General features: G+C 42.8%; 1 protein-coding gene across 2 annotated transcripts in view; it reads left to right on the forward strand.

Moving 5' to 3' along the window:
- Positions 1-23,226, forward strand: part of ANO8 (anoctamin 8) — a 74,191-nt gene that overhangs the window by 3,564 nt on the left and 47,401 nt on the right. For both annotated transcript variants that reach the window (XM_034437640.3, XM_034437641.3), the window contains exons 2-4: positions 7,864-7,974; positions 19,451-19,583; positions 23,023-23,161. In XM_034437640.3, the coding sequence (XP_034293531.2) occupies positions 7,864-7,974; positions 19,451-19,583; positions 23,023-23,161 (383 nt within the window). The remainder of the gene's footprint in view (positions 1-7,863; positions 7,975-19,450; positions 19,584-23,022; positions 23,162-23,226) is intronic.

A 23,226-nucleotide genomic window follows, 5' to 3' on the forward strand; every position in this document is an offset into this window, starting at 1 on the left:
AATAATTTTTCAATCTTGTATCATTTCATCCTTTTTCCAGAATTTTCCCAACAAGTGGAGGCTGCAGTTCTGAATCTGTTTAATTGAGGTTGTGTAACTTCTTAGCGTAGCCTAATAGAAAAACTTGAGCAAACTGTTAGTATGGGGAAGAAGAGATGGACACCCTGAAAATTAGGAAAGAAGAAATAGAGGCTTGGTATTTTATGCTGCAATTCTTTATAGCCTGGTTCTTTCCCCCTTATTTTATATTATTATGATGTAGACTACTCTTGCATAGGGAGGTTCCATGTTGGTTAAATATCCTGAGGAAAAGCTGTAAGGGTAAACACCTTAATTAAATGGATCAGACCCAAGTATGAGATCCTGCTTTTGGTAACAGTTAATTTTTTTTCTCTTCCGTCAATAGTTGGTATTCCAGAATGAAATATAGGACCCATCTTCACAACTTTAAAAGCAATGCCCTCTAGATATATTGGACAATAATTCCAATTACATATGGGTAAGCGTGGTAGGATTTGTTTTCTAGCACATCTGAAAGGCACCAGATTGGGGAAAGTTTGACTTAAAGGATTCCGAAAGATCTGCCAAGTTAAAATGTACTCAACATACAAAGAACATCTACTCGATCTGTAAACAGGATGTCTTGCATCCTGTTTCCAAAATGACTTGCCAGATGCCTCCAAGAAGCCCATCTGCAAGACATGAAATTTGCCAACCCTCCCCTGTGTTATTTTCCTGCAGGGATCTATTAACTGGGAATAGATTTCCTTTGAACAGGGAGTTGCTGTTATTCTACGAGCATCAGTGTGATTAGCTTTATCTCCAACACGGCCCAATTTTATACAATGGATCAGAAAGGAATTTTCCCCTTCCTTGAAATGGAGTCCACATTGGCAGTAATCAAATATGTGTGTTGGACTCTCAGAAGTGGGCACATACAAAATTACACATCCCTCAGCATCTTAACTCTAGACTGCGTAACAATTTCTGAACCGAAATTGTAAAACAAAGAAGAATTTTGTAGAGCAGCTAGTTGCGTGCCACAAACTGAAGAGAGAGGCACCCTAGAGCTCCCTTGAAGTGTAACTTTTTAAAGGAGCACATACATTATTTACAACACACTTTGCCATAAGAAGTGATGATGGTTACTATATATAAGTAGATAAATCCACATTTTTAGTCTAGTTTTCAGTCTTTCTGGTCCTGAACATTCTCCTGGCTTAGGAAGCCTGTTCATCTAATTTACGTGGGCTGGTGTTGTATTCATGCAAAGGGTTAATATCAATTATTTCAAGATCGCTAAACAGAACCTCCATATTTAGACATCGTATACCTCTGAATAACAAATACTACGTAGGAGTTGTGCAAACAATGTGGGGATTGGGTGTGGAGGAAGATATTGCCCAATACTTTGTTCTTGCTATCTTGGAAACAAATACAGGTAGTCCTTGACTTACGACCACAATTGAACCCAACATTTGCATCCCTAACCAAGACAGGTGTTAAACAGGTTTTGCCCTATTTTACGACCTTTCTTGTCACCGTTGCTAAGTGAATTGCCACAGTTGTTAAGATGATTTGTTAAATGAATCTAGCTTCCCCAATGATTTTGTTTGTCAGAATGTTGCAAAAGTTGATGACACCAGCCCTGGGACACTGCAACCGTCATAAATGCCTATCAGTTGCCAAGTGTCTGAATTTCGATCACAGGGATGCTGCAAAACAGTTGTATTTGTGAAAAATGGTCATCAGTCACTTTTTTCAGTGCCGTTGTAACTTTGAACGGTCACTAAACAAATGGTTGTTAAGTCAAGGGCTATTTGTATGGACTTGCTGTGGCTTTTCAGTGTGGCCATTATGGTAACCCTGATATGACTAATCAGCAGGGGTGAAATCCAGCAGGTTCTAACAGGTTCTGGAGAACCGGTAGCGGAAATTTTGAGCAGTTCGGAGAACCAGTAGTGGAAATTTTGACTAGTTCAGAGAACTGGCAGATACCACCTCTGGCTGGCCCCAGAGTGAGGTGGGAATGGAGATTTTGCAATATCCTTTTTTTTTTTAAAAAAAAATTGATTTATATGCCGCCCTTCTCCGGAGACTCAGGGCGGCTTACAATGCGTTAAGCAATAGCCTTCATACTTTTGTATATTTATACAAAGTCAGCTTATTGCCCCCACAAACTGGGTCCTCAATTTACCCACCTTAGAAAGGATGGAAGGCTGAGTCAACCTTGAGCCTGGTGAGAATTGAACTCGCAGTAATTGCAGGCAGCTGGATGTTAAATGCTGCCTTAGGAGGCATTAGCCTCCTACGCCACTCAGACTCCCCAGGATTGGGGAGGGAATGGGGATTTTGCCGTATCCTTCCCCTGGAGTGGGGAGGGAATGGAGATTTTGCAGTATCTTTCCCCTGCCACGCCCACCAAGCCACACCATGCCCACCAAGCCACGCCCACAGAACCGGTAGTAAAAAAAAATTGGATTTCACCCCTGCTAATCAGACATGAAAGCCAGCCTGGTGTAATGGACCAGGTAGTGGAGTAGGAGCTACAGTGTTTAGTTTTCTCTTAGTCACAGAGACCCCTGCACAATTTTTAGCCAGTCGCTTTTTTTCCACTTTACACATCCTGGAAGAAGTTAATAGCAAACCACTTTGCAATTTTGTCAAGAAAACTGCATGGAATTGTCCAGGAAGGCACCAGAAAATAAAAGGGTTGGTTTATCTTCCCAACAGTTTTAGCCCAACAGCAAAACTTTTATTTCTCAGGAAAAGGACTAGATAAAACTATTGCAAAATAGCGGGGTGTGATTCATACTCCAGGGAACCCTTGGGCCCTTTCTCTCAATTAACCACTTACTGAAGGAGACAAGTCCTGCTTGTCTTGGCATATCTGCTTCCAGATGCGCTGATCTTTGTAGCCCATTGGCTTTGGGCCAGGTTCTGCCTTCATATCCATTTTCTGCTGCTGCCTGTTCCAGTCTAGCTGGATTCTTGCAACACGAGCTTCTAGTCCTCATTGCTACATTTAGCAACAATAAGCTAACATTTCCTGGTTGGATGCCATCTGACTAGTTCCAGAACTAGTTGGGCATCCTAGAGGTTGGTGTTCTGACACATCTGGAAAGCACTCTTGCTGGAGAAGGATGTCCCAAAGTTCAGGTGTACATGTGAACACCTGGCTGGAATTCTGCTCTTGAATAACAAGACAATTTTGGCAAAAACATTTCTGAAGATAATGATGAAAGGAATACAATAGTGAATTGCCTTTATAGCCAGCTCTTCTCCAAAGAGATCCAGTGGCACATAAAGTTCTTCCTTCCCAGGCCAACTTTCTGACTGGGCTCCCCATCACAATATGCCAGAGGTGAAATAATGGGAGAATTGGGGGTTGCAGTGCATCCTCACCTTAGGGATGTTGTGATGTTACTGGAAAACTTATTTATTTAAATCAAATTTATATAGTTACCCATCTCACCAAACGTAACTCTGGGTAGTGTAGGAAGTTAACACCCACCCCTTTCCTAGAAGAATGAAATATTTTAGGAAATATTAAAAAGGTAGAATATTATGTTTCCCTGGATGAGAAATAGAGAAGCATGTTTTAAAGACGAAGCAGCTCCCACCTTCTTGCCCACCCCCCACCCTTTGTCAATGGGCCAGAGGCAGAAACTCAATTCCCTCCCATCTTTATCAATGGACCATCATCTGCAACACAATAGGACCCATCTAGCAACAGAAACTAACACAATAGGACCCATCTAGCAACAGAAACTCACCATGTGGCACCTGGGAAGATTACATCAGCCATCAAGGGTAGCTAAGACCCCCACCTCCTGTGAGTCTGACAACCAATCAGGATACTCTTTCTGGGCCCCAGGAAGTTCAAAGCCAGAGAGGGCATAAAACCCGGGAACTTGCAGCATGTCACCCCTTTTTCTGTTCAGGAACTCAAGCCATGTGATTCTGTCCACCATTAAACCATCTTTCCAAGCAGTCTCCATGTTTCCAGTGTCTTTTTCCCCACTTGGAGCTGAACCCAGAAAGATATTTCTTCTAACAGTAGCATACAGCAAAACAGTAAACAAACCGTACTTAGATTTTTAGATTTAAATTTTTAGCCATTCTTAAGAAACATATTTCTAAAATATCTAAAAAGCTATAGACGGCTTTCTTTGGGATTTACTAGCATTTGTTTCAATGGTTAAATGAGCCAAGCCTACAATATGTTTCTCTGTCTGGATTTACATGTCAAGCCCATGGGCTTAGGAAACTACACATGACATTCATGCATGCAAGGAGTTAGTCATTGGCCTCTGTTCTCTCTCACCTTTTAGTTTTGCAGCCAATGTAAATGTGCCACAATTGGCATGTTTCACTTGTGGAGATGGGCAGCTACGGAAATCAAATAAATAAGTAAATAAATAAAATGGTGCCTTTTTGGTTATAGGACAGCCACAAATGTTTCTCCACAGGTATGCCTGGATCCTAAATCCTTATAGACCATGTTGCAAATTCTGGGAACTGAAGTTTCTTCACATCTCACTGGGAAAGGTTTTCTTTCCCGCACATATTTCTAACGCAAGGCAAACCAAATTCTGGTTTTTGCTCCTGTTGCCAATTTTGAACCTTTAATAGCTTGTTAGTGGACAGCAGGCAGAGACTGTAGATCAATGGACTCTGCATATGCTGAGAACAGCCAAAACTACTGGGAAATCCATCATTGAGTTGGTTGCCATAGAAATGTCTAGTTTCAACATTCCCACAGCCTCCCCCTCCCCATTTCTCCATCTTTTCAGCGGAGATTTCCCAATAGTAAGTATACGTAAGGAATATACGTTATTGGTGACGCCTGGCTGGTGCTATCTTGCAACGGGATAAAAGACTCTTTTGTGCAAACTGGTGTGTGTGCGTGCATGTGTGTGTGTGTGTGTGTGTGTGTGTGTGTTTTATGTGCACATCGATGAACCAGAGAGAAAAAAACAGAGTCCCTTGAAGAGGTGGGAGCTTGAATGAAGTGCTGGTTTATAGGTCTGATATGACATTTAGCAAGAATTGACTTGCACTGCGAGAAGAATGCACTAAATAAAAGAATAAACAGCACTTTATTCTTCTTGGTGATGCAAGAAGAGGTAAATCACTGGTACGTATTATGGGTTATTAAATTATTCTGGCTTTTATATGTCTTTTCCTAAGACCACTTTTGTCCTTTTTATTGGAATGGCAGAACAATGGACTTCCAATTATGATAGACTTCCGGGGCTGCAACTGTAAATAAAGCCCAGCCTGAGGTGATAAATACTTCACCTGTTGAATTTTTGCCTGTGTGGCTGTTGAATGTATAGGCAGAATACTTTCTGCAAAGGAGAGGATTGGCAGCCCTATGAAGAAGGAGCTAATCTTAACCAGGGCGCAGTTTGGGGATATGAAAGAGGAAAGGCAGACTGTGTAATCCACGAGTGTCCAATATTTTGGCTTGCCTGAGCCACTTTCAGTGAAGAGGGATTGTCATGGGCTGCATATAAAATACATAATGTAGCTAATGTACATAAATAACAAACTTTATTTATTTTTTTAATATTTTTCATTATAACATTATGGGGGGCCACATTACTAGCTGTGTAGGGCCGCATGTTTAGGTTGGACATGCGTAATGTAATCTAAATTGTTTTCCGCCAAGCTTTATACCATTCTTGCCCCCCTTATGTCAGGCGCTTACTTAGCCTTACTCCTGCACTGAAATGTTTCTGCTCCTTTGTAACCAAAGTGTTTATAGATCCTTTCCAGAAAAGTGAGAAACTGAGATTTCCCATCGGAGTCCAGCTTTTCTTCTCAAAACATGCCCTCATGCTCAGGTTTCCAGGAAGCCACAAGTGGCCCCAAATCCTTCTTGATATGCATTTTTTTAAAAAAAGGCAACGTGATGAATAGAAATGCATTTTTACTGATGGGCTTGCATAGGTTTTTCTGAACAACTTATCAGTAGATTTGCATTGTTCATTTAGGATTTAATGTTGTACTGTTTAATGTTGAAGGGTTTCCTATCACAGTAAGAACAGAGAGTCTGGCTTGTTCAGTATCAGTTTTCAATTGTGGCTAGGTAAGTATCACAAATAAGATGACTTCTCCAGCCATGTGTCTTCAGATTTTCTCACCTGCAATATCCATGATCCTGAGCCAGGATGAACATTCTTCCAGTAGCAAGACATAATTGTACAGGTAGTCCTCGCATACAACCATTTGTTTAGTGACTGTTTGAAATTACAATGGCACTGGAAAAAAGTGACTTATAAGTGTTTCTCACACTTATGACCATTGCAGCATCCCCATTGGTCCCTCGATCAAAATTTAGACGCTTGGCAACTGACTCATATTTATAACAGTTGCAGTGTCCCAGGTTGCATGTGATCACTTTTTGCGACCTTCTGACAAGCAGTCAATGGGGATGCTGGGTTCACTTAACAATTGTGTTGCTAACTTAACAATTGCAGTGATTCGCTTAACAACTGTGGCAAGAAAGTTTGTACAATGGGGCAAACCCACTTAACCATTCTCTCGAATAGCAACATAAATTTTAGGCTCGACTGTGATCGTAAATCGAGGACTACCAGTAGCCTAACCTAATGAGAAAGATTTTTCACTGGGAAAAATCTTTCCCTGTTACTTCCTCTTACACCGGTTGTTCTGAAACACTGTTGCTGAACATGAAAAGCTCCGGTGGCTTTCTAAGGTAGAGAAGCAATAGATAACTAATATAAACCCTGCTGGATCAGAGGAGGGGGCTGCTCTTAATCCAGCATCCCACTCCAATCTCTTAATGTGACAGAACCTGCACCTGGAAGAGCAGTGGGAGGAGGTTTGACAACCCTGAGCTTCCCCAGAGACAGGCCAGCATTCAGAGATTGTGCAGTCCTAAACTGGATGGGGGAAAGGGGAAGCAGTTCAGGGTAGACACGTCTTAGAATCTTTCATGATATAGCATGAAACGGGTGTCAAACTCTATTTCTTTGAGGGCTGCATCAGGGTTGTGTTTGACCTTGGAGGGCTGGGGGGGGGCATGGCCAGATCAATGTCACTCATGTTGGGGGTACCTGTGGTGGCCCGGGCAGGGCTGGGGGGAGCCATTGCCCTCCCGAGCTCCGTTTTCATCCGTGACGGCCTCCTCCAGCCCAGGAGGACCACACGTGCCCCTCCTGAACTCCGTTTTGACTGGCAGAGGCACCGTGGGCTGGTCCTTCACTGTTTCCAGGGTGGCCCTGCGGACCAGATCTAAGCATCCCGTGGGCCAGATGTGGCCCGCGGGCCTTGTGTTCGACACCCCTGATCTAGTAGATTCAAAAGTTATAACTTTAGTTTGGCAAGATTCTGTTTGTTTGTTTTTTATTTGATTTATATGCCGCCCTTCTCCGGAGACTAAGGGCGGCTTACAATGCGTTAAGCAATAGCCTTCATCCTTTTGTATATTTATACAAAGTCAGCTTATTGCCCCCACAAACTGGGTCCTCAATTTACCTACCTTAGAAAGGATGGAAGGCTGAGTCAACCTTGAGCCTGGCGAGATTCGAACTTACTAATTGCAGACAGCTGGAGTTAAATTACTATGCATTAGTCTGCTGAGCTATCCAGGCTCTTTGACTTGTTCACTAGATGTAAACAAGTCAAGGACTGAACTTGATTAGGTTTTGCTGTGTCTTCTCTGTGCTTGGGCTTGACATTTCTGCGAATCAGAGGAAAGGCAAGGCGGGTCTCTCACAGGAGAGAAAGGGAAGGGCATCCAAGTCTCTTTTCAATGCATCTCAGCTCAATTAAGAGATGCTGGTTCCAAAAGCACTCAGTGATTCACCATCTGTACTTCTCTCTTCACAGACAAGCTGTTTGGGAAACGTCTGCTGCAGGCTGGACGTTACATCATGTCCAATAAATCGTGGATGAAAACGGTCCCCACAGAAAACTGCGATGTGCTGATGACTCTGGCAGGTGTGTAAGGTCAGAGAGGCGGTTGCCGTTGATTGTCTCCAAATGTCATTAGAATTGTGGTTTTAATTTTCCTCTCTCTGCCACTTCCTCTAAAGAACTTCTGCAGTTTGACATTCTGAACCAGTCTAGTCTTGATTGCTGAAATACAGTAGCTGGAGGTAACCTTGTAGGATGTGATGGCTTCCAGGTGTTGGGCCTTCTATTCTCAGAATTCATAGTAACCAGATTAGAATTGGATCCAGATGATCAAGTGTAGACCCATTGTTAGAGCTGTGTTGACGTATTGCTTTTATAATTTGTTTTTCCCTGGCTGCTGTGGGTTTTATGGTTTTCTTCGTATGTTTTTTTAAACATGGTTAGTCATCCAGAGCCGTGCATTTAGATAAGTCTCATAAACAAATGCACCAAAGTGATTGCTTTGGGCTTAATAGGTTGAATAGACCCATCCAATTTCAAGTCATTGATAAAACTATTCTTTAAAAATTCATAACTTGGTGAACCATTCAATGGCCAAAGTTTGTGCAATATGGCTGGTTGAATCTTACCTTACTCCTGAGGAAATGATTTATCTAGGGCTCTGTCAGCTGACAAAACTGAAACGACTACATCTCAATTCACCTTGGCCTGACAATCCTTGCTTGCTGTTGCTTCCTCCAAAGTTTACAGCTTTAAAAAAAGGTACAATGTGCCTATCTGAGAATAGATATACATTATATGGGAGGAACACATCAGCCAAAATACTAATCCAGGAGAATTTTATTTAATGTATCTCATTACCAGCATTTGTTTTGTATAAAAGTAACAAGGTAGACAAGTGAGACATCAAAACTAAATGATTCAGCAAAAACAAAATAAATAAATATAAATAAATATTTAACCTTGGATTGACTCCTGGTGACAGCTTCTATGTAGTCGTGTCCCATCCCCGTCCCCCACCTTCTTGTGAAAAATGATGAAGATGACAAGCTTCGAACTGGTAAAATTGCTCTGTCTCTAAAACATTTCCCAGAGTGAAAACCTGCAAGGGTAATAATGTAGATAGACCCAGCCGCAAGTGTCCAAAGTGACTAAAACCTCAGGAAATTGCCAAATTTCATGTGTTCTTATGGAAAATGTTGCAAGATGTCAGTTGGAACATCAACATTTTTGGAGACTTAATGTTCACACATGATTTTAGCTCTTTTAAGAACTTATTATTATTAAAAATAATTTTCAAGGTATATAGGAGGAAAGTCCCATGTTTCACAGTGCTCAGAGGCATCGCATAACTCGAACCTGGCTTGCATTTCTGTTACCAATGCAATGACCCACATGCAGATCGAGAATTCTTCCAAAAGAATTTAAGATCAGCTAATGATTTCAGTTAGGAAGACAGAGATCAAATTAAAGAAAAGTATGGGAAGCCCAGGAATGTTTTGGTCAACCCTAGAATAAAGTTTGTACACTTTTACTTGTTCCCCCTCCCCCGCCAATAATTATTTTTCTACCTATTTCCAAATACAAGTGTAGCAAACTTCCTTATATGGGGAAACTTCATTTGAGACTCTGATTGAGCCTAGAATTATGGTCGTAAGTTGGGCTAGTTGTTAAGGAGGTCACCATTTTACCTTGGCGACGTTTCGACGAAGTCTCATTTGTCATCTTCAGGCTGGTGTTCTCGGCGTTGTGCTTCCAGGAGCAAGACACTTCCAATTTTATATATAAACGTCGCCAAGACACTTCCAATTTTACGTGGGAGAAGACCCGAATAACCAAAGACCTACATACAAACACCCGCGAAAACCTGAGAATATATATATATATATATATATATATATATATATATATATATATATTTATTTATTTATTTATTTGTAATGTTCATGAAGCAAATCCATTATCTACAATGGGCGTTTTTGTCAGAAACCTAAAGTAAACTCCAGTTTCTGACAAAAAAAATATTGCAGACATCCATACATGTGGGCCAGTTGATGAACACCCAAAATGCAATCTTGTAACTGGGGAAGGGCAGGGGGCGTCCTTGAAAACTTTGAATCTGGTTCATATGAATGCCTGGGGAAGTCTGTTGTAATTTTGAACCCTTGCTAAGCAACCAATTGTAAGTAAGGACTACCTGTATTAGTGCTTCTAGGCGTGTCGGACTACAATTTCAATTGCCTTTGATCAGCATGGCTAGAAAGTGATTGGAGTTTTTTTTTTTTTTTTAAATTTGATTTATATGCCGCCCTTCTCCGGAGACTCAGGGCGGCTTACAATGCGCTAAGCAATAGTCTTCATCCTTTTTGTATATTTATACAAAGTCAGCTTATTGCCCCCACAACTGGGTCCTCAATTTACCTACCTTAGAAAGGATGGAAGGCTGAGTCAACCTTGAGCCTGGCGAGATTCGAACTTGCAGTAATTGCAGGCAGCTGGTCTTAATAACAGGGTGCTTTAAACCACTGTACTACCAAGGCTCGTCCAACATATGTGAGTAGTTCCCACTGCTGCTATAAGCCACTTGGAATTCCATGGGGTATGTTTTGAAGTAAGCAGCTATAGCAGGGGTCCCCAAACTTGGTGACTTTTAAGACTTGTGGACTTCAACTCCCAGAATTCCCCAGCCAGCATGGGTAGCTGGGGAATTCTGGGAGTTGAAGTCCACAAGTCTTAAAGTTGCTAAGTTTGGAGACCCCTGAGCTATAGGATTGCAGCCCAACTTAACCATTAGCGTTTGTAAATTGCAGTTTAATTAATTTCCCTATTCTATCTAAAAACTGCATTTCTCAAACATCCAGTTTATATTTTTCCCATCTGAAACTGGGTACTTCAGTTCAGAGGAGGCAACTAGGGGACAAAAAGCTTAACCACAGTTATCTCAGCTCTGTTACCTGATTCCTAAGGGAGGAGTAGAACTCCCAGTCTCCTGGTTTCTAGGTCAACACCTTAACCACTATTCCAAAACTGACTCTCAGTTTAGGTGAAGAATAGAACTAAACCAGTGGGGTTTATTTATTTATTTATTTATTGGTTCGATTTATATGCAGCCCTTTTCCGGAGACTCAGGGCGTCTTACAATGCATTAAGCAATAGCCATCATACTTTTGTATATACCTGCTTAGTAGGGCTTTCGGGGGCCCCCCAAGCGGTGTTCTTTTTTATACAAAGTCAGCTTATTGCCCCCACAATCCGGGTCCTCATTTTACCTACCTCGAAAGGATGGAAGGCTGAGTCAACCTTGAGCCTGGTGAGATTTGAACTTGCAGTAATTGCAGGCAGCTGGTGCTATTTAACAGCACTTTAGTCTGCTGCGCCACCAAGGTTTAGAAACTAGTTTAGGAATTACCAATATATGTGAACAGGACACTTATGATTAATTCAAGGAAGCAGACCATGACCTAACATGACAGGTGAGCTCAGCCAGGGAGTCAGAAGTTTGGGGGGGGGGTTGCCTCCTTATGTTAGCAGAAGGAATAAAGCCAAATATGTGGTTGAAAGGAGATACCAACCCAGGAGAGATGCCAAATTGTAATGGAATATGGAGGTGCAGGAAAGGTGGGAGAAGGAGCACTTCTGCACTTAAGCTTTTGAATCACTGCCAGTGAGGAGGCATTCACAAACACTTGGGAGAAAGAAGCTTGCATCACTCCAAGGCATTCAAAAACGTAGCTAAAAACGAATGACTAATTGCATTGTGCAGCTCTTCAGCCACCATTGCAAAGGATGATCTGTTATGACATTTAAGAATGTTCTGTAGGAGTAATGATTCACCCACAAGTCCAGAGGAACCCTAAAGTTCTCACAACTGATAAATTAATGTCAGGCCCCCAAAACCAAGAAAGACACGTGGTGATTCTTCTAAGCAATTTGGAATCAAATCTCATTGGTTGGCTACACATGAGGGATTTGGAATCAGAATAGAGCTGGAAGGGTCTTTGGAGGTCTTCTGGTCCAACTTTTCTCAAGCAGGAGACACTACACAATTTGAGACAAGAGGCTCTCCAGTCTCTTCTTAAAAACCTCCAGTGTTGACGCACCCACAATTAACCATTCTTCTGGTTAATTGTTAATTGTTAACTGTTCCTCTGGTTAATTGTTAATTGTTAACCGTTCCTCTAGTTAATTGTTCTCACTGTTAAGAAGTCTCCTTAATTCCAGGTTGCTTCTTTCCATTTTTTCTTTCCACATCTATTGTTTCTTGTCTTGCTTTCCGGTGCTTTGGAAAATAAATTCTCTCCTTGATTAGTTTCCATCCATTGTTTCTTGTCTTGCTTTCCGGTGCTTTGGAAAATAAATTGACCTCCTCTTCTTTGTGGCAACCTCTCAAATATTGGAACACTGCTATCCTTCTTTTCTCTAGACTAGCCATACCCAATTCCCTGCAGTTGTTCTTCATATGTTTTAGTCTCCAAAGTCTTAACATCTGTTTTGTAATGTGACCAAAACTAGCTGCAGTATTCCAGGTATGGTCTTCTTACTAAGGTTTTATAAAGTGGTACTAATTCTAATAGCAACTTTCTTTTATTGTTCCACACCTATAGACAGAATTGAGGCAACTAAGTACTCTACTAGCTGCATCCGGCATATACTCTGAGCTATTAGGGAGGTGCTGTCTTCACTCTCTTTCTCTCATACGAAATATCTGGAATCAGCTGCCTCTTATTCCTTTGGAATGCACTCCTGGGAATGCAGCCTACTACATCCCGTCGCAATCAATGCTCGTATTTGATTGTTTTGTTCCGGCAAGGGCTTCACCGTCCACTTTGCAAGCTTTGACCTATGTCTTCAACACTGCACGGCCTCCAATCCTTCTAGCAGTTAATTTGCTAATGGGAAAATTGATGCATCTTCTCTGTTTGATATCAATGCATATGTATGAACATTAAGGCATCTTGCAGTAGGCATCCAGCTGTTTTACATAAGTTTTGCTGCAGATGCATATTTCAGTCACAGCAATAACCTACTGAAAGTCAGTGTTTTGCTAATGTGTCCTTAACTTGAAAACTGATGGCACTTGGTTTTTTCAGTCGGCAAAATAAAGAACGCAGCACCTAGCAAATAGAGAGGCAATTCAACAAATTATGGTTATGGAACATGATACACTCAGTGAAAAAAAGAATAAGGGTGTAATTAGCATTTCCGTTTAGAAATGTGGATATAGCATGGGTTCTTTACCCATGAGTTAAATCACCTCTAACTTTAATGCTATTTAGGGAAAATATCAAACAGGCATGAGTCTATGTGTGAGATTTGTTGTGTGGCTAGCTCTTGTGTATCTTAGTTGCAAGATTTTAGCTGAAGATCAGGAGAAATTCTTGGTCCAAGTGGTTTGTTATTGGAATGAATTACCTAGAGCAGGGGTGTCAAACTCGATTTCATTGAGGGCTGCATCAGGGTTGTGTTTGACCTCGGGGTCATGGCCAGATCGATGTCACTCATGTCAGGGCACCTGTGGTGGCCCAGGCGGGGCTGGGGGGATCCATTGTTCTCCTAGGCCCGTTTTCATCTGTGACGGCCTCCTCCAGCCCTCTGCCAGCAAAAACTGAGCCCGGAAGGATCACACGTGCCCCTCACAAGCTCAGTTTTCGTTGGCAGAGGCACCGTGGTTACCAGGCCAGATCTAAGCACCCAGTGGGCCAGATGTGGCCTGTGGGCCTTGAGTTTGACAACCCTGACCTAGAGTAGTGGTGATGGATTTGAAGTTCTTCCAGTGGAGCTGAATTGCAACTCCCCAGGATCGATAAAGGAGAATATTTGGAACTGAGGGTGGAAATGAGGAGTCCTTGGTGCTCTCTGAGCTTTGTTCTTTACTTATAGATCTTTCATTACCCAAACTAGGCAACATCACCAGAGCATTGTTGATTTTACCTAGTTTGGGTAATGAAATGTCATGTCTGCAAGAAAATAACCATGTTCAGAGAGCACCAAAGACTTCCCAACTCCCAGCATCTTTCACTTTATCCATGGGAGTGGATTCATCTGGACCTAGAGAGAATTCCTCATGCATTCACTCACAAAGGATTTCTTATTTATTTATCAATCAAATTTATATGGCCACCCATCTCACACAAAGTGAGTCTGGGCAGCATACACTTGCAATAAAACCAACGATTACAAGTAGTCCTTGACTTATGATTGCAGTTGGGACCAGAACTGTTGCTCAGCAAAGTGGCTGTTAAGTGACTCCTGCCTCATTTTACGATCTTGTTGCAACAAGCAATTGTTAACTGCAGTTGTTAAGTGAATCATGCAGTCGTTAAGTGTGTTAGGAAATGATAATTTTCTAATTTGTTGGGTTGGCAATATATAAAACCTCAATATAGCTTTGAGGCTATATTGTGTATCTGGCTTCCCGCATTGACTTTGCTTGGCAGAAACTTGATGGCAGGGTCGCAAACGGCAATCACACAACTCTGGGATGCTGCAACAGTTGTAAATACATGTCAGTTACCAAGCAACCAAATTTTGATAACATGACTGTGGGGATGCTGCAATGGTTGTAAGTGTGAGGACTGGTTGTAAATCACTTTTTTCAGTGTTGCTGTCAGGGTTCCAAGTAATACACCCATAGCAAACAGAACTCTGTGGCAAGCAGGTTCCTCAAAGTACAGGCTTATTGGAGATATTATTTTGACACAGACTGGCGAAAACTGACTCTAAAGGTTCCCACGGTTTTCACCTAATTAAAAGTAAAGTTTTCCCCCCTTTCCCAAACAGTCACATGGTACAATCAAGGTGCTGCCTGGTTGCTTGGAAACTTCAGTCCTCCTCTTTCAGTTACCTGTGGGAATGTCCTTGGTTCCTAGGAGAAAGTATTCTGTTTTTGCTATGTTTTGGATAACCCCCAGCTATCTCTATCTCTATTCGCTCCTCCCTATCCCTCAGCACCATTGTGGCAACACTAAGGCCTACAAGATGGCCTCAGTCAGGCCAGCTTCAGAGTTGACAGTTGTTCTAACTTTGAACATTTATTTATTTATTTTTATTTATTTATTTATTTAATTTATATACCGCCCTACTCCCGAAGGACTCAGGGCGGTGAACAGCCAAACAGTAAAAATACATAGATACAAAATTTAAAAACAAAGTAAAATCGAATTAAACAATTTGGCCCAAACAGATTAAAACCCCAATCATTTTAAAAAACCGATTAAAATTTGCATAATTAAAAAGAGGGAAAAGATTAGGCCAGGCCCACCTGGTGGAATAAAAAGGTCTTAAGAGCGCGGCGGAAGGTGTGCAGATCCGGGATCCTCCGTATCTCCGGGGGGAGCTCGTTCCAGATAGTAGGTGCCCCCACAGAGAAGGCCCTCCCCCTAGGGGCCGCCAGTCGACATTGTTTGGCTGACGGCACCCGGAGGAGCCCCTCTCTATGAGAGCGTACTGGCCGGTGGGAGGCTATTGGTGATAGTAGGCGGTCCCGTAGATAACCAGGTCCTAAGCCATGGAGCGCTCTAAAGGTGGTAACCAAAACCTTGAAGCGCACCCGGAAGACCACCAGGAGCCAGTGCAGCTCGCGCAGGAGAGGTGTTACATGGGAACGCCATGTCGCTCCCATTACCTTAACATTTGCTATACAAATTCTTGTAAATTGAGGACTACCCATAAAACATTATACCAAAGCCATTTAAAACAGTTTAATATAATTTTTTTTAAAAAGCAAGGTGACAAAATGGAACATATTACAATATTATACATGATGTAGCCTACACATGGGCTATCTGTCAACAGAGATCCTGAAAAAGTCATGTTTTAAGGAATTTCTGCAAGATTACAGTGGTTGGGGCGAATCTTATGGGAGAGGCAAGGGGAGATTGGCATCCAAACGTTGAGTGCCAGAGACTAGCATCTACCAAACAGGTTTATACTCAATACCAAATCCAGATACTCCATGTTATGAGATCTTAACATAGATCTCTAAAAACATTCATTCATTTTGGGCAGGGTTCCATTTAAAAGCATATGCAGTATTCCGATATTTTCACAAATTAACAAGGTACATGTTTTGCCCTAGACAGAAGAATTGTAAAAAGAAGCTGGTATACATATTTAGAAGTAAAATGTGACCTAAATTAACAAAGCGGGTATGGATTCAAGGACTAAACTAGTTATTGTGTCCATGGATTTGCTTTTATGAAAGAAGAGATATAGTAATATATCGTAATATAATGGGAAATTCTGCACTCTCTGTAATTAGATCATATAAGCTGTTTTCTAGAATGTAAGTTATTCACTATAAAATGTGTTCAAACAGTGTGATAGAAAATGCAGCAACTCTTGAGTTCACATGACACACTACACCAGACTAAAATGGGTTTTGGTGATGTATGATCTATTGTGCTGCAAGATCAGAATTCATTTCTTAACATTTGATTGGAACCAAGGCATTACGTTAATCCATAGTATGGTTTATTTGGTCAAAACATGTGAGCGCAGCAATTCTTGTTTCATTATCCTAATTTAGGACGCTATCTGAATCTGTCCAGAGTGTCAGTATTCATAGATCATATTGTATAATCATATTGCTTGATTTATGAGGCCCAGATACCACCACTGCCTTCTCTTGTAATTTTCCTTTGTTTTTTCCCTGCATTTTTCTCATAGTTCAGAAAATCCATTAAGTAGAGAAAGACGGAATATTTTTACAATGACTTATGACCGATAGCAAGAACTGCTGGCTATTTAAAAGCACATACTCACCCCGAACATTACTTTATGCTCATTAATTACCTTAATCTTCTTTGTATTCATATTGATAGCTGGCCTTCTCTAAAATAAGCTTGCAATCATCTCAGCTACGCTCATAACAAGATCATATGTGGTCCAACAGTTAATTAATTGGACTTAAATAGCATCATAGGCACATGATAGTTAGAAACTTCAAGAGAGACAGAAAGACACAAAGTTGTGCAAGAGAGTTGGAGTAAAAAGTAATGCGCCAGGGTTTTTTTTCCCCCTCTTACTACATCAGAGCATCAGAAGAGGCTGTGCAGGTTTTAAACAGCAGCAATAGGAGGCAGTAAATGGAATGATTCATGGAAATTATTTTCACTGTCCTGGGAAAATAATACCTTGTTCTTAATTGGGTTGCACTCACTACATATTTTGGGAATGAGCCTAAAACTATTTTCACTAGTGGCCTATCAATCTTATTAGATTTATATTCTGGCATTCCTCCCAGAACTCAAGAAAGTCTATGTGCCTAGATCTCTCCAGTTCTTACTCATAGCGACAATCCTGTGAGGCAGGTTTTGCTGAGAGACAAGGACTGACCCCAAGTCCATCAATGAACTTCATAGTGAAGATGGGTTGGATTCCTGGATATTTACTGCAGCAAAATATATGGGGAGCTAGAATCTCCTAGAAAGACGAGTGCTGGCAGTGTAAATAATCCACTCTGACCTTGCACAGAGATGGGAAGCAGAAAGGAGGGCATCCTGCAAGCTGTGGAAAAGGAGGGAGGAAAAGGTGATGTTGAAGGTTATAGCATGTTAGCAGCAACCAAAACCGTCAGAAGACAATTAACTGTTCAGTTCTAGTGAGCAATAAAGATTCTGCACTGGCCGTGCTGGGAGACATTAGCTTAGGTGTAGCCAGATGAAAAAGAGGAGATTCTGACATTGAACACTAAACCAACACTTTTGGTGATGTGCATGCTAGAGTTATTCCTGGATAGGGATAGAGTCATCGGGCTGATGCAATAGATGTGTCAGTTTTGATGTGGGGATTGATTTAATGCATGATTTGAAAACTGCAGTGAATGCGACAAACAACGGCAAGTGAGGTGGCTAGCTGCTAACATAAAATACTATGTTTCTCCAGAAACAAGACCCGGTCTTATTTTTTATTTTTTTTGTGTGGCTCCAAAATAAGCACCAGGGCTTATTTTGGGGGATGTCTTATTTTTTTTCCACATATGGGAGGCCCACTTCTTCTGCTTGCTCGTGGCCCAACAGGGCAGGAGGCTGCGCGGTGTGCTAGTGCCACTGCTGTGAGGCAGGTGGGGGGTGGAGCTGCTCCACGCACCCTGCACCGGCTTACCTCAGGGCCCCTGCAGCCAGGCCATCCACGCCCCGACAACTGCCTCACAGTGGCAGCACCAGCAGCCATGTCCAGTAGGATCCTATGTAGCCACCGGCCCACTTCTTTTGCTTGCTTGCAGCCATAACAGAACAGGAGATCGAGCGACATGCCATGGCCATGAGGTGAGGTGGTGGGTGATGGAGCTGCCCCACACATCCCACACCGGCTTACCTCAGAGCCTCCACAGGCAGGCCATCCACACCCCGACAGCTGCCTCGCCTTGTGGCTGCGGCACCGGCACTCAGTTGCAGCCACAAGCAAACAGAAGAAGTGGGCTGGTGGCCACGTGGGTTCCTGCTGGACATGGCTGCTGGTGCTGCCACTGCGAGGCAGTTGTCAGGGCGTGGATGGCCTGACTGCAGGGGCCCTGAGGTAAGCCGGTGCGGGGCGCATAGGGTAGATCCACCCCTCCCACTTGCCTTGTCTCACCTTGTGTCGACGGCACTGCAAGCAACCAGATGGAATGGGCAGCCGGCTGGCTGCGCAGGCTCTTAAATAGGGCTTACTTTTGGGAGTAGGGCTTAGATTAGGTGCACATATAAAAATCATGCTAGGGGCTTATTTTCGGGATAGGTCTTGTTTTCGGGGAAACACAGTACCACAGTCTTCACTGATTGCCACTTTGTTCCTGGGCTAATTGAAACCCCAGAAAGATTTACAGTATATAAGAGAACCCCTGTAGTCAGCGGCATCTGCAAAATTGGATTACTGTGTCCAAACTGGCAAGATGGTGAACAGATTGTCACAATAAAGTCTATCAGGTTGCATTGTGACACTGCCATTTTGCTGACTTTGATGCTCAGATCCTTGGAAGTGGCTATCCCCGAGAGATATGTTTGATGTCAGCCAGGAAGAAAATTCTCTGTGTTATTTTGGAAGTTGTTCAGATGTCTATCATGTTGAGCACTGTTATATTCATTCTGGATTTGAAAATTTGTGAGAAGGCTGCCACATGAACAGATGTCTGCCGATTAGGTTGGTTGTTACTGACATGGAGGCACCATATCAGTATACCAAATTATGTGAAGGCCTGTGATTGCCACACATATCCCTTTTATTTTCTGTCTCTTGGGAGTGTCAGTCTTACCCAATGTCATACTGATCATTATTTATGACACGGGACAGACTTAACCGGTGCCTCCTAATTATAGCTGAACTCTAATCCCCAGAAGGCCCAGCCAACGTAGCTAATAATGAGGGATCCTGAGAGTAGTAGGTTTCCAACCCTGTCCCAAAGCATTGGAACCATGAATGTGGGTGTTTGGGGTATGTTTTTATGTTTGGCATGAGTGCGTGAATGAGTGAGTGAATGAATGAATGAATGAATGACATTAACTTCCAACTGGAGGAAGATTGCAAGTGCAACTAGTCTTCGCATAATTCGAAAGCATGCATTTGTGTTTCATCCTACCAGATACAACTGATGACCACACATTACTATGGTTGTTGAACCACATCCGTTTGGGAATCCCAGAGCTCATCATCCAGATTCGGCATCACAAGCACACCCGGGTTTATGCATTTTTTGTCACAGCAACTTATGAAAGGTAAGTCCTCTTGGAGGTTGGCAAGAGGGATAGATGGGCAAGTTGGCCGGAGTAGATGGGCAGTAAAGACTTAGACAGCCTAGTACTTTAATTACTGCTGGAGGAGGCACTAGAAGGCTAGTCTAAAGCAATGTTTCTCAACCTTTGAGCATGCTGGCTGGAGAATTCTGGGCATTGAAGTGCAAATATCCTAAAGTTGATAAGGTTGAGAAACCTTGGTCTAAAGAGATGGAGCAAAACCATGAAAATGAATATATTTTCCATATATGGTGCAGGTTCATATAGAATCAGTCTACAGGTACTCCTTGATTTATAACCACAGTTGAGCCCATTTCTGTTGCTAAATGAAACATTTGTTAAGTGAATTTTGCCCCTTTTATGATCCTTTCTTGCCCCATTTGTTAACTGAATCATTGCAGTTGTTAAGTTAGTAAAATGGTTGTTAAGTGAATCTGGCTTCCCCATTGACTTTTCTTGTCAGAAGGTAGCAAAAGGGGATCACATGACCATGGGACACTGCAACGGTCATAAATATGAGTCAGTTGCCACATGTCCGAATTTTGATCACATAAACATGGGAATGTTGCAATGGTTGAAAGTGTGAAAAACGGTCATAAGTCCCTTTTTTCAGCGCCGTTGTAGCTTTGAACAGTCACTAAACGAACTGTTGTAAGTCGAGGACTACCTGTAATACTCCATTTGAGCCAGGGTTATCTTCTCTGACATCAACAAATCTCAAGGGTCTCAGGACCCTTGCTATCGCCTTTTAATTTGGGGAGCTTGGAGTTGAACCCAAGAGCTTATGCATTCAAAATGTGAGACTTACAGGAAAGATGGCTGAAAATATATTTATATATCATGTGATCGCCATTCATTACCTTCCCAACAAGCAAAGTCAATGTGGGAAACCAGATTTGCTTAACAACCACATGATTCACTTAATAAATGTTTAACCATGGCAAAAGAAAGTCATCAAATCGGGTGTGACTCACTTAACTATTGACTTTAACAATGGAAATTCTGGTCTCAATTGTGGTTATAAGTCTAGGACTACCTGTATAAGATTCTAATCCCGTGATGGCGAACCTATGGCACGTGTGCCGAGAGTGGCACACAGAGCCATCTCTCCGGGCACGCCAGCTGTCGCCTGTTCTTCTGTTGGGTTCTGGTCTTTGCGCATTGCCGGGAGCACTGGAAACTGGAAGAGCAGCTCCCTGGCGTGCCAGAGACCTGAAGACCAGGTGACTGGCGCGCATGCGCATACCGTAAACCAGAAGCTCACATAGACGCGTGCATGCTGGAGAGCTGCTCTTCCGGTTTCTGGTGCTCCCCTCTCCCGCGCGCGTTCCCATTTTGGCACTCTGTGCCATAAAGGTTCGCCACACTATAATCTAATCTGTTAGATATATCCTGAGAGATTTTAGCGTGTAGCTGCCTTGACCCTCTTCCCCCCACCCCCTCCATAAAGGGCTCCACAGTTTCTCTGAGAAAGCTCTATGCCCATGATGGCGAACCTATGGTATGCATGCCACAGGTGGTACACGTAGCCATATCAGTGGGCATGCCAGCTCAGTTCTGGTGCGCATGTGCGCGCCGGCCAGCTGATTTTCGGGCCTTCTGGGCCCACCAGAAGTAGGGAAACAGGCTGTTTCCTGCCTCCGGAGGGCCTGGGGGGGGGGTGGGGAAGGCCTGTTTTTCTTTCTTATCTGACTCCAGATCCTCTCTATGCATCTGGGGAGGGCAAAAACAGCCTTCCCCACCCCCTCGGAGGCCCTCAGGAGGCCTGAAAGGGCCCATTTCCCAACTCCTGGTGGGACAGGAAGTGACTGGGAGTTGGGAAATGGGCCCTTTCAGGCCTCCTGAGGGCCTCCGAGGGGGTGGGGAAGGCTGTTTTTGCCCTCCCCAGATGCATAGAGAGGATCTGGAGCCAGGTAAGAAAGAAAAATGGGCCTATCAGGCCATCGCGTGCCAGGAGCCGGGGGGGCGGGTTGTGTGTGCATGCGCAGGAAGGGCGCATAGAATTATGGGTGTGGGCACACGCATGCGCAAACCTCCCCCACCACCCCCTCTCCTGGCACGCAATGGCAAAAAGGTTAGCCATCCCTGCTCTATGTTGTCAAAACTCTATATTGTCAATGCTCCTCCAGGTGCATTTCCATCACAGAGAGATAGTGCAGAATGTAACTTATTGTAGGTAATATAATCTGTGACATTCTTGTGGCCTCTCAAAGGTCATTTGCTGAGTCCAGTTTCTTCTTAATCAGAGTAAACATAAAACAGTAAAACTACTTGCCGAGTTACAGAAAGCTGTACGTGAATCTTACTATATTTAATGTTGTAGAGCAGTCTTTTTTCATTCTAGTGTTGAATGAAATGGCTGGTGTGCATATATATATATATGTACACACACACACACACACACACACACACATCAAAATCAATACAGAACATATGTATGTATGTATGTATGTATGTATGTATGTATGTATGTATCGGGGTGAAATGCTCCTGGTTCGGACTGGCTCGGGTGAGTAGGTAGCAATGGCGGTGGGCAGTTTGGAGAACTGGTAGCAAAAATCCCTGCCCAGCTGAACCGCGCGATCATCAGAGCCTTTTTTTTTCTTTTAAATGGCTCTGACGTTCCAAGCTCTGACGATCCCAGCTGAGTTGCCTGCTAATCAGGCAACTCAGCTTGGATCGCCAGAGCCATTTAAAAGAAAAAAAATTATTTCTTTTAAATGGCTCTGAGGATCCAAGCTCTGACGATCCCAGCTGAGTTGCCTGCCGATCAGGCAACTCAGCTGGGATCGTCAGAGCCTTTTGAAAGCATTTTTTTACATAGTTTTACATGTAAAAAATGGTTTTAAAAGTAAAAAAAAAAAATTGGCCACGCCCACCCAGTCACATCACCCCCCACGCACACACCAAGCCACGCCCAGAGAACCGGTAGTAACAAATTTTAGATTTCACCCCTGGTATGTATGTATGTATGTATTAAATTTATATGCTACCCACCTCACTGTCAGATGCCTCTGGGCAAAGAGAAACCACGTTATTCCAGCAAATGTAGAAAACCCAAAACAAGCTTACAGCAGAAATTGTGATCCTTCTTTTAAACTTCTAGGACCCCCAGCCAGCGTAGTGAAGGAAAAGGGATTCTGGGAACTGTAGTTTAACAGCTGGAATGGTAACAGGTTTATTGTTCTAATTCTAAGTGGATTGTCTTAGGGTTTTTTTCCCCCATTGCTGAATTGAAATATTTTTCACCCATCTTTTGGTCAGCAAAAAAACTACTGGCATGAATTCCAGTACCAGCTAACATTTTTTTGCAGGCTTCCATTATCAAGATAATCTTTTCTACAAAACAAAAGCTGGAGAGATGAGAAATCCCAGGGCAAACCTCATTTTCTCACTCTCCTGTTTGCCCCTCTCTTGGCAGTTTGCTCCGGGGGGCAGACGAGATTGGCTTGCGGAAGCCTGTGAAGGCTGAATTTGGGGGTGGCATGCGCAGTTTCTCCTGCGAGGAAGATTACATCTACGAGAACATAGAAAACGAACTCTATTTTTTCACTTCTCAGGTGAGTCCTCTGGGGCAGGGAAGTGGAGAAAATCTCCTAGCAATGATGATGTTACCTAGTTTGGG

The sequence above is a fragment of the Pantherophis guttatus genome, chromosome 1 (assembly GCF_059756535.1).
Source record: "Pantherophis guttatus breed Tessera chromosome 1, ASM5975653v1, whole genome shotgun sequence".
Taxonomy (NCBI): domain Eukaryota; kingdom Metazoa; phylum Chordata; class Lepidosauria; order Squamata; family Colubridae; genus Pantherophis; species Pantherophis guttatus.